The sequence below is a fragment of the Macrobrachium nipponense genome, chromosome 5 (assembly GCF_015104395.2).
Source record: "Macrobrachium nipponense isolate FS-2020 chromosome 5, ASM1510439v2, whole genome shotgun sequence".
Classification (NCBI taxonomy): Eukaryota; Metazoa; Arthropoda; class Malacostraca; order Decapoda; family Palaemonidae; genus Macrobrachium; species Macrobrachium nipponense.
The window spans coordinates 72292341-72308668 of NC_061107.1; the positions used below are offsets into that span (position 1 = coordinate 72292341).

General features: G+C 40.5%; 1 protein-coding gene across 1 annotated transcript in view; it reads right to left on the reverse strand.

Annotated features, from left to right (window-relative positions):
- LOC135215822 (facilitated trehalose transporter Tret1-like) overlaps positions 1 to 16328 on the reverse strand; it is a 51309-nt gene that overhangs the window by 26114 nt on the left and 8867 nt on the right. The window contains exon 2 of the mRNA XM_064250773.1: positions 11774 to 16177. Coding sequence (XP_064106843.1) covers positions 15424 to 16177 — 754 coding nt within the window. The 3' untranslated portion in view covers positions 11774 to 15423. The remainder of the gene's footprint in view (positions 1 to 11773; positions 16178 to 16328) is intronic.

Here is a 16328-nt window from a genome sequence, read left to right on the forward strand (position 1 = left end):
AGCTTTCGACATGCCCTCTCCCTGAAACCTGGGAGTCCGGCAGCGGTCTAGGCCTAGAGGCGAAATGGGGCCGATCTGACGCACCCTCCACAAACGAAGGAGCACTGTCACTGCACTTTGCACCTTCACTTTTGCCTTCTAAGGCGAGCACTTTAGATTCTAAATTACAAATCGACTCAAAGATTAGCGTAAGGGTATTACCCTCCACAGACACTGTTTCAGGGCCCGAAGGCAACACTACAGGGTTAGGAGTAGTGATTAAAGGAGGGTTAGTAGGAGAAACATGAACTTCCTGACGTTTGCCTGAAACGCTCCTGGAGGAAGACCTCCTTAACCTATCCCGTTCAAGCTTACGAAGATAGGACTCATACGCTCTCCATCCAGAATCTGAAAGACACTCACATTCCTTGCAGCGACTTTCATACATACAATCATGCTCCCTGCAACTCTTACACAAAGTATGAGGGTCTACTGATGCTTTCAGTAGCCTACCTCGACATTCACTCTTGGTACAAAACCTGGCGCTAGCCGAACTAGAACCAGACATCTTATTTAAAGAGAAATCAAGCCAAAATCAATCAAATCCACAATTAACGTGTGCCTAGCCACCGATCCAAAAGTCAAGATACCAAAAAATCAAAAAGGGGTACTTATAGTAGCCAAGTTTCCTAAATTCAAGACGGAGGTGCTGAAAACTGTTGTTTACAACACCGGCGACAGAAAAATTATGAATAGAAAATGGGAATGGTTCCTGATACCCGCCTCCCAGCGGCAGGAATGGGTACTAACCACCTGACTCCCACTACGTGTGTCGTAAGTTTTTTAATTTCTGTCGGACTTCGAGAAATACAGCTATATATATATCTGACAGGTAAGTTTCATGAACAAAATCAATATTTGGTATTATTACAGTTTCAACCATTATGGGAAATCTATTATATTGATATTTTTCCCGAGTAAAGCACGTGATAACAAAACACTTCTTCTCAATACATTATTGTCGCTAATGCATACTTACAGAGAAAAAAAAAATATTAAGTTTTTACCTCGAATTTTTCCTAAGTCAGGAGAGGTGTTTCCTCTACGGTAATGTTTACTTTTAATGAGCCCTCTAACTTACTTTCTTACGCAAACAAAAGCAGTTCCAGTTACTCATTATTGGCTGAGAGGTGTGACATCGTTATGACGTCATGGGTTTCATAACCAATTACGAACGACTTTAGTCGAAAACTGTTTCACCAGCATTTCAGCGGAGTAAAAAAGTTACCTGTCTAGTGTCCACTGGTATCCTTGTTTGACTGAATACTCGAATAATGAAGCAAAAAACGGCATTTTGTCTTCCTGTACCTATGGCAGAGGCAGTTGCTGGCCCTTCTGGCATTAATTTTGACAGACCTTCGATTTCCTACCGATTGTTTGCAGTGCAATGTGGTCGTCGGGTACCTGGCCACTTCCTACTTTAAGTTGCATGTCAGGGAACCTTGCAACGGCTTCACGTTTTCCTCAAAGCAGCAGCACATCTTTATCAACCAACAGTTTAAGGTAAGCTTCATTAATTTATAGAGTATATTATAATGGTGGTAGTATAACGATGTATACAGCAGTACCATCACTTCGGATTTGGTTTGATGGATGTTAGGTAGTGGCCTTAAGGGGGGTCGGCAGGGGGGGCGGAGCACACCCCCCGCTAGGCCTAGGTAGGGGTACAGGGCCCTAGGTTAGGTTAGGTGGTTGTATTAGGTTCGGTAGTGCCCCGAAAATCACTGTGGCCTTAAGGGGGGGTCGCAGGGGGGGCGGAGCCCCCCCGCTAGGCCTAGGTAGGGGTACAGGGCCCTAGGTTAGGTTAGGTGGTTGTATTAGGTTCGGTAGTGCCCCGAAAATCACTTTTCTCCTCCTCCCCCCACCCAAAAACCCCGCTTCCCACTGGGATCCCCCATAATTGAAGTAGTAGGTTTATGCTTAGATTTTGTGTGTAAGAGTAACTCTTAGTTTCTTTTTTATTCATTTCCTCAGGTTTCTATGCAATGTGCAACACCAATCTGGTCGTTTTTTGCCGTTTTTCGTCGTTAATACTTGAAAAACGGGTGCGGCCTTCTCCTGGACATTTACTTTTTTCTGGAAAAACTCGTTTTTTTAACTCCAATTACACAGTAAATCTCTAAATCGGATGGTTTGCAGTCAAAATAAATGTTAAATCCGTTGGAACTACATTATTTCTGATGCAACAAATATATTTTTATTCCAGTTTTCCCATAATGGTTGAAACTGTAATTTTACCCAATATTTTACATATCTATAATGATTAATTTGAAAATATTCGTTATTGAAAAAAGTAACTCAATTCAGACTCAAAATAAAGTAATTATTTTTTGGAATTAGAACGTTCGTTTAAGTCCTGTATTATGACGACACGACATCTTGGCTTTCGTACTTATTATAAATAATTGCTTTACTTAACTTTCTTGCAGAACAGTTTACCAGTTATTCATGCAGATTATCAGCTATTCATGTAATTGTTATAATAGTAATGCGCATATACATCTTTATTATTTACTTTTATGATATATGAAGATCTTTTACTGCCGGATTATCGCCGTAGTGTGACGCAATCGTTTTCGGTCGATGCGCCTCTGTTTTCGCACCATAAGAAATTATGGGGCCGAATTTGCAATGACCAGAAAGTCGTTAAAAGAGGAAAGTTAGCATTGAGGGGCATATGTTTTGATTGAGAAAAATACAAATTTATTCAATAGCTAGCTTGTAAAAAATACTTAATTACAAAAAACTTGATTGACAACTAAGCAGCATACCTACTATGGGTTTCAGAGACAGTGCAAGCACGTTTTTGGGCAATACCTATTTCTGTAACGAACACTCGTATCAGAACGAGATTTTGTATAGTGCATTACACCCAGTGCCGTAATTTATAAGGGTATCGTGAATCACTAATCGTAAAGAATAACGACACTTGTCCTTGTACCAAGAGACAAAAACTCCATTATTCAGAAATGGATACGAACACGCGTATAAAGTTCCACCTACCCTCTCCCCCCCCTCCACCGCCACCCCTTTCCTTCGTTCCTTCGCCTTCCTTTCTCTCTCTCTCTCTCTGTTGCCATTCGGTATGTGTTGACCCTCCAAACTGGGTATAAGACTACACACAAAACGTGGAAATTGGTGAAATTAGGCTATGTATTGGAAGTATATATACATAATTATTAAAGCAATTTCATCATTATTGCATTACTATGACAACTAGAATTCATGGAAACGGTTTATAATAATGAAACAGCGTATGTGTGAAGCCTCCACTAATGTGGCAACGATGATTTTGCCATTCTTAGCATGCAAACATTAAAGGTTACATTTATTTCTGGCATACGGTTAGTAAAGAAATACAAAATACTAATATAGACTGAAATCTATTAAAAGTGCTAGCAAAAACAAAAAAGCAAAAAAAAAAAAAAAAAATATGTATATAATTCACTTCTCCGTAGTCGTTCCTCTATGCACTTATCCATTAGTCGTTCCTCTATGGTTTTCGGCAGCCAGATGTACGAAAACGTTAGAAACATTTGATTGTATCTACTTTAGAAATATCTGTAATTTTTCGGTGTAATTTGGTTGCAAAAAAGGGATAATATACATGAATTAAATTAAAATGTTTAAATAACAAAGTAAATTTAAACTAAATAACGAGTAAAGTAAACAATTTAGGTAATAAAACTTTGCAGTTTCGTCGTCTGCTGTTCGTAACTGTGTTTGTGGCGCGCGCGCTTAGGAAACAGCAACAGTAACGGGTTTAAAGTGCAATGTGAAGTGAACTGAGACCAAAATGTGTATAACAACAATCAAATAAGCACTGTGGAGTTTCAGTTGTGATGGCAGTAAGGATAAAAACCGCCGATTACAAGGTAAAAATTAATTCAGTTCAAACCATAACCCCGGGAATAACAAGTTTCATACTTTCACTAATATAGGCACCAAAATGTTGTTTTATTGTGCTGATTACAACTGCAATCTTGAGTAAGATCAATAAACGTTACATATATACGCTAACATTGTTCAAATGAGTGCTGGGAAGGCTGGGGAAAGATGGTGGCCGCCACTGATCAGAACCTTCCATGCAAAACGTAGCCGCCATATTGGATTTCAAAACTGCCTTGAAAACATATTTTACGAAGAGCTCACATGCTTATTTTAGTTTGTATGGGGCTTTCATATATCACATTATGTTGACGAAACTTCAATCTTTTAAATGGTATGCTTAGAGTTGCAATTGTATTCTTGTTTCACCAATTAAATATCGAGTGAATAAGACCCGTCCACCGTGGTGAGGGTTGGCCTTCCGTGGTGTTTTACCCTAAATATCGGGTGAAGGTAGATCTAGTGTACCTATCCGCGGCGGCCCAGAGTATGGCAGTTGCGGTTTTTCTATGCAGTTTTACCCCCTGAACAAGAATATGAAGTAATATTTATTCGGACGACTCTAATTTACCTTTGAACTCTATCCTACGGTAAAGGGGATTCCCATTGGGAACCGGGGTTTTGGGTGGGGACAAAACCCTAACTCTATCCTAGGGTAAGGGGGACCCCCAGTGGGAACCGGGGTTTTGGGTGGGGAGAAACCACTTGGGGGTGATTTTGCCGTGTTATTGTGGTATTTCCCACATTTATCACTTTCAAAAACACGAAATACAGGCGGAAATAAGAGATAACAAAACTAGCGATAGTGGAGCCGTTCCACATCCATATTCGTCTACTACTACTACTACTACCACAACACTGAATCCTACTACGCATGCGCTAACTGTAAGGGAGCTTTTGGCCTAAACTCAGACTGCTTAGTGAGGAAAGAAATGGGGGTTTACGGGAGGGATACATGTATTTAGCCAAACACGTTACAGTATGACCCCTACGTTGCTACCGGACTGAGTGAAGGATTGGGTGGTACAGGGTTCCCAGATTTGGCAGTTTCTCACCAAATTTGGCTTTTTTTTCTAATTTGGTGGGTAAAAATTCACTTTGGCTGGTTAGTGGTATTTTGGCTGGTTTTCAAATACTTTCTATTTGAGCTAAACACTGATCCCACGTTTGAGGAATAACTCCCCAGATTGGGAATTTTTGAAGGTTTTCAGGAAAATCTGGGGAATTTGAATAGGTTTTCAGTAAAAACTTGGTAACATTTCAGCAAAATATGTAGATGGAATTAAAATAAAAATCACACACACACCAGACGACCACAAAACAGGCCGCCGGATTCTCAGAGAACGAGCCTCATTTCAAAATTTCAATTCATTCTCGTTTTTTTTCCTGTATTCTTATATTAGTTTATATTATCTAACTAAAACTATGATGCCGCTATACAAGCATATATATGATAAAAAAAAATATACATTTATAAAGATAAATATAACGCACATATATTTGCCGGTTATTTGGGTTGGTTGGTTTGGATTTCCATTTGGCGGGATTTTGGCTGGTTTCATGGTAGACTTTGGCTGTTGGTATGTGGTGTCATCTGGGAACCCTGGCTGGTAACCAATACGTTGAGTTACATAAAAGCATTTACCTAATATGTTTATAAACATGTTTATGTGAATTCTAGTGTTTATTCCTTTTCATTTTTCCATAGTATTTGTATAATAACTGTTTTGAAATATCCCTACCTAATCATTTCACCATATATAACTTGAAATATTATGTTATAATTGAGGACAGACACCTAAAATGCCTACGTGTTGATATAGAACTCAGTTTTAGGACGTTTCGATACCTACCTGTTACGTGAAATTGCACATTGCGTTGCATATTACATACACACTCCCTATCATTTATACACAAGTCAATCCCTCCCCTTTCCAGTATTCACGACTGGCTCTTTACGTTACACCATTTACAATGCATTTCTCACTGATACCAATATCTAGATTAAAGTTTGCCATTATTTTTATAAAACCTACATTTAAATATATTCCATTATACACTTTTACAGACATTACAATTTACACCTCCCTTCCAGTTTCCTTACTATTATGCAGTTATGTATGGTTACTTTTTACATTTTACACTTCCACACCCATCAAAGTAGGTTTATATGTCATTTTACCTACTGGGGGCCGAATCCCATCCCCCGGTTAGGCAACATACCCTTAGGGTTAGTTTGTTATATGTTGGTTTACCTACTAATTTTACTTCCTTGAAGGGGGTTACCCGGTTAGGCTAGGTTGGTTAGTTCTTCAAGGGTGGATACCGGGGGGGCAGGGGGGGAGGGGGGGGGGGGTGTTGGTTAGGTTGCATTCCCTACTTGGTTACCTACTAGGTTAGGTTTGGTTAGGTGACATCCTTACTAGGTTAGGTTAGCCTTTAAGGGGGGGTACGGGGGGCGAAGCCCCCATGGTCAGGCAATATTCCCTACTAGGTTAGGTTAGGTTAGGTTGGTTAGGTTACATCCCTTACTAGTTTAGGTTAGGCCTTTAAGGGGGAAGGGGGGGTACGGGGGGGCGAAGCCCCCTGGTCAGGCAATATTCCCTACTAGGTTAGGTTAGGTTAGGTTACATTCCTTACTAGGTTACGTTAGGCCTAGTATTTCCCTACTAGGTTAGGTTAGGTTGCGTTCCTTACTAGGTTAGGTTAGGCCTTTAAGGGGGGGTATGGGGGGGCGAAGCCCCCATGGTCAGGCAATGTTCCCTACTAGGTTAGTTTAGGTTGGTTAGGTTACATTCCTTACTAGGTTACATTAGGCCTAGTATTTCCCTACTAGGTTAGGTTAGGTTACGTTCCTTACTAGGTTAGGTTAGGCCTTTAAGGGGGGGGTACGGGGGGGCGAAGCCCCCTGGTCAGGCAATATTCCCTACTAGGTTAGGTTAGGTTAGGTTGGTTAGGTTACATTCCTTACTAGGTTAGGTTAGGCCTTTAAGGGGGGGTACGGGGGGCGAAGCCCCCCTGGTCAGGCAATATTCCCTACTAGGTTAGGTTAGGTTACATTCCTTACTAGGTTACGTTAGGCCTAGTATTTCCCTACTAGGTTAGGTTAGGTTACGTTCCTTACTAGGTTAGGTTAGGCCTTTAAGGGGGGGTACGGGGGGGCGAAGCCCCCCTTGTCAGGCAATATTCCCTACTAGGTTAGGTTAGGTTAGGTTGGTTAGGTTACATTCCTTACTAGGTTAGGTTAGGCCTTTAAGGGGGGGTACGGGGGGCGAAGCCCCCCTGGTCAGGCAATATTCCCTACTAGGTTAGGTTAGTTAGGTTGGTTAGGTTACATTCCTTACTAGGTTAGGTTAGGCCTTTAAGGGGGGGTACGGGGGGGGCGAAGCCCCCCTGGTCAGGCAATATTCCCTACTAGGTTAGGTTAGGTTAGGTTGGTTAGGTTACATTCTACTTGGTTGGTTAGGTTAGGCCTAGTATTTCCCTACTAGGTTAGGTTTAGGTTTACGTTCCTTACTAGGTTAGGTTAGGGCTTTAAGGGGGGTACGGGGGGGCGAAGCCCCCCTGGTCAGGCAATGTTCCCTACTAGGTTAGGTTAGGCCTTTAAGGGGGGGACGGGGGGGTACGGGGGGGCGAAGCCCCCCTGGTCAGGCAATATTACCCTACTAGGTTTAGGTTACATTCCTTACTAGGTTAGGTTAGGCCTTTAGGGGGGGGTACGGGGGGCAAATTCCCCCTGGTCAGGCAACATTGCCTACTAGGTTAAGTTCCCTACTAGGTAAGGTTACATCCCCTGCTAGGTTAGGTTATGTTAGGTTGGTTTGGTTCTTTAAGGGGGGTTACCGCAGGCCCAACCCCACCCCTGGTCAGGCAACATCCCCTACAAGTTTAATTAGTTTTGTTATATGCTAACCTATGTTTAATTTGGTCTTTTGTATTTATTAAAACAACTATAGGCCCTATTACACATTTACCACCCAGGACTTAAATCCCACCCCCCCCCCTGGGCCCGTTATATATGTATTTGTATTATTTCATATTTTGAACCCATCCCACATTTACATTTAGTTCCTTAACTACCCATTTACTTTTATTACCCTTAACATTGCCAACTTATCTTGTTAAGTGCTTGTTCATTTACCTCAGCCCCACCCTGCCTCAACCAATAGCATCAAAGCATTTTTACTACTCCACCCCACCTCTCCTACCCTGTTTTCTACGGTCTGGCCTCCTGCCACCTCCTAACTGTAGAACTCCAACACTGTTGAATCTGCCGCCATGACATCCACTGCTGCATCTACTTCACGCTCGCCCCAGCCCCTCACCAGGAACTCTTTGCCAACTTCATGTAACAATTGTTACATGAGTTACAAAGATTTTTCTGCCTTACTCAGGTAATTATGATCGACTTAATCGGTTTTTGCCAGGACCATGGCCTCCTGAGAAAGCAGGTCTTTTGCCCCCATTCAGTCGACTCCAAGATACGGGAGGAGAATGTATAACTTCGTCGGGTACTTGGCTGTTGCTTATTTCAAGCTGCATTTTGAGGAACCCAAGACCCGCCTCCACGCATTCTTAAAAGCAGCTGCTGCTGTGTACCCTCCACCCCTTTAAGGTAAGGTCCAAACATTATTCTTAATTATTATGTTTTAGGAAAGTGAGTGTTAGGCTTTCGCCGAAAGTTGCGTCAAGGTATGTTACTATTCAGTGGGGTGCTGCTAAGACAACTCGTACCTTCCACCTTACCCCGCCCACCCTCTGTGCGTTAACCACCACCCCCTTAGTGAACATATGGCTCCGTGGTGGTTGGGGAATTTAAACATGGCAGCTGTGTTTACATTGCCTTCACCGTAACGAATACTTGGTACCTTCCTATGACTTAGACTATGGCAATTGACCTTTTCTATGTTATTTTAGTTGCTTTACAAGGGTTGTAAGGAATATTTTGTTCGTTTGGTTGGAACTAAACTTTAATATACCTTTGAGTTTGGTGCGGCTATTATGTAACTTTCAAAGGTCAATTACTGCTTAGTTACAGCCGCCCGAATGGATATTACTTTTAAATCTTGTACAGTAACTCAAATAACATAGGAATCAGTCAATTGCCATAGTCTAAGCCACCGCGGATTGCTTCTGTAGAAATACCCGGGTGAATAAGACCTGTCCACCGTGATAAGGGTTGGTAGTCGCTGGTGTTTCCCCCTAATGTACTTTTTCGGAGGGTGGCATGCATTGATCGTCGTTGGCCTGCTGCAGGCAATGCGGTGTTTTACCCTAGAGTTCTCGACCTACACCTCTCACCACCAACAGCTCAGGACTGATGACCATCTCCGGTGTCAGAACGTGTTAAAGTACTTTTTCGGAGGGTGGCCACAAACGCGGTAGTCAGTGGCTCGGCTAGTCCAGTCGGTTGATTACCCTACATTTAAAAACTGCCTTGAAAACACTAGGGTAGATCATCACAGCAGGCCACGCAGGCCAGCTACCATCAATGCAAGCCACCCTCCGAAAAAGTACATTATAACGCGTCCTGACACCCGAGATGGGCATCAGTCGCGACTTGTTGTTGGTGAGAAACGGAGCTAAAGACCTCTACTCTCCTTTCGAAGGAAGTATTTTCCCCAAAGTTAGAAATTAAGGCCAAATTTTAAGATTTAAACAGAGGGTACTGAAAACGGTCTCAAACGTAGTGGAAACCTCACCAAAACGCGTTCAACATTTTTACTTACAACTCGAGGTATTTAGAAGATTGACGCCATCTCGATGTTTACGGAGTAGCTTGTGTCAATAAACTAACCATTTCCTGTGATAAATCCGCACACCACTTGTACCCACAGACGCTGGAGCACTTTTATCACAACAATCGAAACACGATTTCTCATCAACAACAAGCCAGGCGTAAACAGCTGTTGGGGTAGAAGATGACGAGAAGCGTGCTCTTGGCTAATTTTTAAATAAGTAGTAAAACATCAATATTTTACATATTTATGATGATTAATTTGAAAATATTCGTTATTGAAAAAGTAACTCGACTCTGACTCAAATTTAAGTAATTATTTTTCTGAATTAGAACGTTCTTTCAAGTTCTGTATTATGACGTCACGACATCTTGACTTTCATACCTATTGTAAATAATTGCTATACTCAACTGTCATTGCAGAACAGTTTACCAGTTATTCGTGCAGATTGTTATCAGCTATACATGTAATTGTTATAATCGTAATGCGCATATATATCTTTATTATTTACTTTTTGGATATATGAAGATGTTTTACTGCTGGATTATCGCCGTAGTGTGACGCAATCGTTTTCGGTCCATGGGCCTCTGTCTGTTTTCGCACCATAAGAAATTATGGGGCCGAATTTGCAATGACCAGAAAGTCGTTAAAAGAGGAAAGTTAGCATTGAGGGGCATATGTTTTGACTGAGAAAAATACAAATTTATTCAATAGCTAGCTTGTAAAAAATACTTGGTTATAAAAACTTGATTGACAACTAAGCAGCATGTCTACTATGGGTTTCAGAGACAGTGCAAGCACGTTTTTGGGCAATACCTATTTCTGTAACGAACACTCGTAACAGAGCGAGATTTTTCTTTAGTGCATTACCCCCAGTGCCGTAATTTATAAGGGTATCGTGAATCACTAATCGTAAAGAATAACTACACTTGTCCTTGTACTAATAGACCAAAACTCCATTATCCAGAAATGGATAGGAACACACCAGTAAACAGCTCCACCTACCCTCTCCCCCCACCTCCACCGCCACCCCTGTCCTTCTTCCTTCCTTCACCTTCCCTTCTCTCAGCCAGATGTACGAAAACGTTAGAAACATTTGATTTTATCTACGTTAGAAATATCTGTAATTTTTCGGGGTAATTTGGTTGCAAAAAAGGGATAATATACATGAATTAAATCAAAATTTTTAAATAACAATGTAAATTTAAACTAAATAACGAGTAAAGTAAACAGTTAGGGAATAAAACTTTGCAGTTTCGTCGTCTGTCGTCGTCTGCTGTTTGTAATTGTGTTTATGGCGCGCGCGCTTAGAAACCAGGAACAGCAACGGGTTTAAAGTGCAATGTGGAGTGAACTGAGACCAAAATGTGTATAATAACAATCAAATAAGCACTGTGGAGTTTCAGTTGTGATGGCAGTAAGGATAAAAACCGCCGATTACAAGGTAAGAATGAATTCAGTTCCAACCATAACCCCGGGAATAACAAGTTTCATACTTTCACTAATATAGGCAACAAAATGTTGTTTTATTGTGCTGATTACAACTGCAATCTTGAGTAAGATCAATAAACGTTACATACATACGCTAACATTGTTCAAATGAGTGCTGGGAAGGCTGGGGAAAGATGGTGTCCGTCACTGATGAGAACCGTCCATGAAAAACGTAGCCGCCATATTGGATTTCAAAACTGCCTTGAAAACATATTTTACGAAGAGCTCACATGCTTATTTTAGTTCGTATGGGGCTTTCATATATCACAATATGTTGACGAAACTTCAGTCTTTTAAATGGTATGCTTAGAGTTGCAATTGTATTCATGTTTCACCAATTAAATATCGAGTGAATAAGACCCGTCTACCGTGATGAGGGTTGGCCTGTACTGATGTTTCCCCCTAATTTCACGAAGACCTCACATGCTTATTTTAGTTCGTATGGCGCTTTCATGCATCACATTATGTTGGCGAAACTTAATTCTTTTGAATGGTATGCTTAAAGATGTAATTGAATCGTTGTTTCACCAATTAAATATCGAGTGAAAAAAGGGGACTTCTGGAGTCAGACGGACTCGAGATTGTTTACCCTAATGGCGTAAGATGTACAAACTTACCTTCTCCTCTTCGTCTTCCCTTTTCCTTTTAGCCGCCACTCGCTCAAACAAAGCAGCAATATCCTGAGTTCCAGAAGGACGAGTTCTCTTCCCTTCGGATCTTTTATTCGACGATTTTTCCGTCCTGGAAAGTCCGTTGGTCGAAATCTTACTCCCCAGACTCGACGGCTCGACCTTCGCGACGTCCTGCTCAGACGCCCTATTTTCGGCAGCTTTCAGGGACAAAATGTCGCCACATTTGACTTCCTGGCTTCTCGAGATGCTGTTCTTTGCATTTTTGATGTTGCTTGTATCACGAGCACTTTTTCTAGCCTTGTAAAACTGATGTAAACTTGGTTGAGTGGTTGCCATTGCGTCTTCTTCCCGACTCCCGAGTGTAAACAAATGCGAATTCCCGCGGAGTCGCTTCTCGTTGGTTGTAACGCCGGTGGTGATGCAGCTCTTCAAAAGGAGGACTGTCGACATTTAGTATTACTTCTTGTTCTGCAAGGTTTGGAGAGGACTTTTGGTTTAAAACCGAATTTATACAATTATACATCGTTTCCTTATCCATATTTAGTCTCCTGCAGTAGAATTAAAAACAATGGGATTGTCCTCTACAGTAGAATTCAAGACAATGTGAATATGTTTTAGAACTGAAAGTATATATTAACATATTGTTCCTTTATCCAATGAAAGGCAAAGGGAATATGTTTTAGAACCGAAATTAAATATTCATATATTGTTCCCTTATCCATATTTAGTCCCCTACAGTTGAATTAAAGACAATGGGAATATGCTTTTGATTGTATGTTTATGTGGTGTTTTTACGTTGCATGGAACCATCGGTTATTCAGCAACGGGACCAACGGCTTTACGTGACTTCCGAACCACGTCGAGAGTGAACTTCTATCACACCTCAATGGAATATGTTTTAGAACCGAAATTATATACTTACATATTGTTCCCTTACCCACAATTGAACCCCTACAGTAGAATTAAAAACAATGGGATTGTTCCCTTATCCATATTTAGTCCTCTACAGTGAAATTAAAATCAATAGGAATGTTTTAGAATCAAAATTATATATTTACATATTGTTCCCTTATCTATATTCAGTCCTCTACAGTAGAATTAAAATCAATGGGATTGCTCCTGTATCTAAATTTAGTCCCCTACAGTAGAATTAAAAACAATGAGAATATATCTATAATATTATTGCTCTGATGGGAAAGTTCGGTCATCTATTAAATTCAAAATTATTTATCGTCTTTTCCGCTTAAATAAAAATATACTTGCATGGAATATTTGGTGGCGATATGATGGGGGATTAGTAGCTGTACTTTATTCTAGAATAAAATTGAATGCAGTACTATCTCGTTTCAGCTTGGTTCCATTATTCTGAAGCCTATTCTAAATGCATATACGCAGAGTTATGACGTTTCTCCTCTATTTTGGCTGTTGCTTATAATGCAGGTCAAAGTGCGTTTTTCTCTTTTGTTTTATTCCTTTCGTGAATAAATCAACTATTCTGTTATTCGTTTGACAGAATTCCTCTTGGTTTATCACAAATCTCTGAGTATCCGGTCGCATTGCTTTTTCTTATTCTTTTTTAGATATAGCATGCTGTCCTCGCCTCTCCTCAAGGATATTTACCCTCACTGCTTTATTATGCCTTTATATGCATTTCCAGTAAAAGTTTCCATCTCTCTTTAGTCAGTTGATTGATCTAAAGTTGTAAATTCAGTAGATTCAGCGGAGATTCTTTAAGTTGCAAGGCCGTGCAGAAATGGTTGATTTTGGGGGGTTCAAGCTCCATTTGGAGATGATTAAATTAATAAAGGGAAAATTAAGGACATTTGTAAACACGAACTGAATACCTCTACTTTTGCAAAAATAGAAGTGTTTATTTTCTGCTGCGTTATCGTTAGACCTGCTTCATTTTAAATATCTTATGCATGACCCTGGTTGATAGCCTATCTACTGGGCCATTCATATTCCTAAAGTTAAAATGGCCCTCTATAAAGGAACGCTTTTCACTGCATACTCCATTTATTTATCGGTCATAGATAATATTTTTGAATAATTTGTTCAGCAGTACCTTTAGTACTTGGGTAACACGTTCCATAGTCTGGCTGGAAGGTATAAATTAATTTAGTTTTCTATCTGTATTTTAGGATGCTTTTAATCTGGTTTACAATATCTTCATCCTGACTATATTTCTTCATATCTTGTGATGTGCGGTCCTTGTTAGTGTATAATACTTTATTACAGCTGAATTACAATCGTTTATTCTGTGGTTCCTTCCACAATTTCGGCGTACAAGTTCACTTGCACATCTCTTGTCATTTAGTTTTGTATTTCAAGGTATCCGTTGTAGACGACGAAAACTTTTACTGGCTACGCAGAGCTTGTCATCTTGTATGTCAGGTTTCCTCCCAAAGGTCGATCTTTGATTTTGGACCAAGTTGCTACCCTCTTGTAGTTATTGCCAGTTTTTAGAAGACCTTAAGCCACATCAATTGTAAATATTCTCTGCATTGTAGTTCTGGGATGCCTGTTTTCAGATGTGTTTCCCCGTATTTGAAGCATCAGCATTTTGGTCCCTGTTTGGCAGCTAACGGCCCTTTGTTAACTCGTTATTTAGCTTAATATGTCATAAGCAACTCAATAAATTTCTTTTCCGAGACAGATGGGCACCATTAACAAGGTTTATTTTTCATATAAGAAAAAAAAGTGTTTCATTGCCTTTTGCTTAACATACGCTTGATTTTCCCCCTCCTTCTTCTTCTTCAAGGTCGATCCGCGTATTTTAAAAACATGCTTTGATAATTATCCACCGAGGTACTCTTTAGATGGATCGTCTACTTTTCCGTATAGTGTAGAATCCATGCATTTCCTTTCCTTAGAAAACTTTGTATAGAGTAATTATACAATCGCTGATTGTATAATTACATCTGATCCATAGTGCTCGCAACATTTATATCTACGGTATGTTGAACATTTCCCTCTACTAAATTTTCAGAAAAAAAAAACAGGTGTGAAGTTCACAATGCTCCTCTCGGAAATATTTCATTATTATTATCATTGTATATTTTTAGTTAGTACTAGTTTTGTCAAGTTTCATTACGAGAATTCATGTTTAGCCTTTGCATCGTTTTGATTAAATTGCTCGAACAACATAATTTCATTTATACATTCTTTGTTATGGCCTACAACTGTTGTTCTTCCATGTAAAAGATGATCTGTGCTTCGCAATTTGTTTGTGCATTTCATATCATATCCATCTTTTACAATTACTAATAAATTTGTGTTCCCTTTAACTGCAGTCCTATCTTCCTGGTTTTAGCAACCCTTGATAAAAACAATTACAAAACACACTTTATCTAATAGCATAGTTGGATTACCATCCGAATGTAATAGAAAAATTAAATTTGTTTGCAAAATATTCAGTATAAAATAAAAAATTCACGTTTAAAGGAATGTTTTAGAATGTGCGAGTATTACAAGGTTGCAAAGCATTCTTGCTAAAGACAAAACTTTATACAGACATACTTTAAAATATATAAAAGATCATCTCATCACATCAAGCGGACACGCACTGGTACTATATATAAAAATAAAAGGTATGTATTTGGAACGTGAGTACGAAAACGACTGGTCCAGCCAGTCTAACTCGAATCGTTAACTTCTTCGGAGGCCTCGTTGGACGCAACATTGATGAGAGGTCTCCTGGATGTCCGGGTACTGAAGACTTCTTGCAACTGGTGCAGTGACCGACCGCGGCTCTCTGGCAAAAACACGAAGGTGAAGATGCTCGTCAAGAAATTGGCACCGGAAAACACCAAGAAACTTCCACCCACGCCCAGTGTCGCCATCAGCTCGGGGAACAGGACTCCTACAAAGAACTGGGAAGCGCAAAAGCTAAATGTGCATATGGAAGCCCCGATGGAACGGACTGGCGTTGGTATCAGCTCTCCCAACAAGATCCACGGTATAGGTCCCACTCCGAGGCCGTAGGCCAGAACGAAGATCAGCACTGCCACTAGCGGTACCCAGTCAGTGCCTGGAATGTCGGCGAGGAGGAAGGCTCCACCAGTTGTTTGGGCAATGCCGCAAACCAGGAAAGTACCAAACAGAAACGGCCTTCGGCCAAGTTTGTCAACAAGGATGGATGACGTAGCTGTAGCGAGAAGACGCACAATTCCCACCAAGACCGTGCACGTGAACACTTCGATTTCGACGCCAGCTTTCTGGAACAGGTACACAGTGTATGAAAACACCGCCAGCTGGCCTCCCAATTCACGCAGGATAAATATAGCTACCAGTAAGATGACTGGTTTAGCGTGGTAATCCACTCGCAGTTGTTTTATCTGAAAGATGAAAACATATTTAGCTGCTGAATTATGTATAGTGTGTGTATATCTGAATCACGAAAGTTTGGAACGTGATAAATGCATAGATAAAGGTATAAGCCACTAAGGAAAGTGAAACACTGGAGTAGCTACAAGATCTTTCGACTCAACGTCCTTCGCAGCTACTCCGGTGTTTCCCTTTCCTTCGTGAAATATACCAT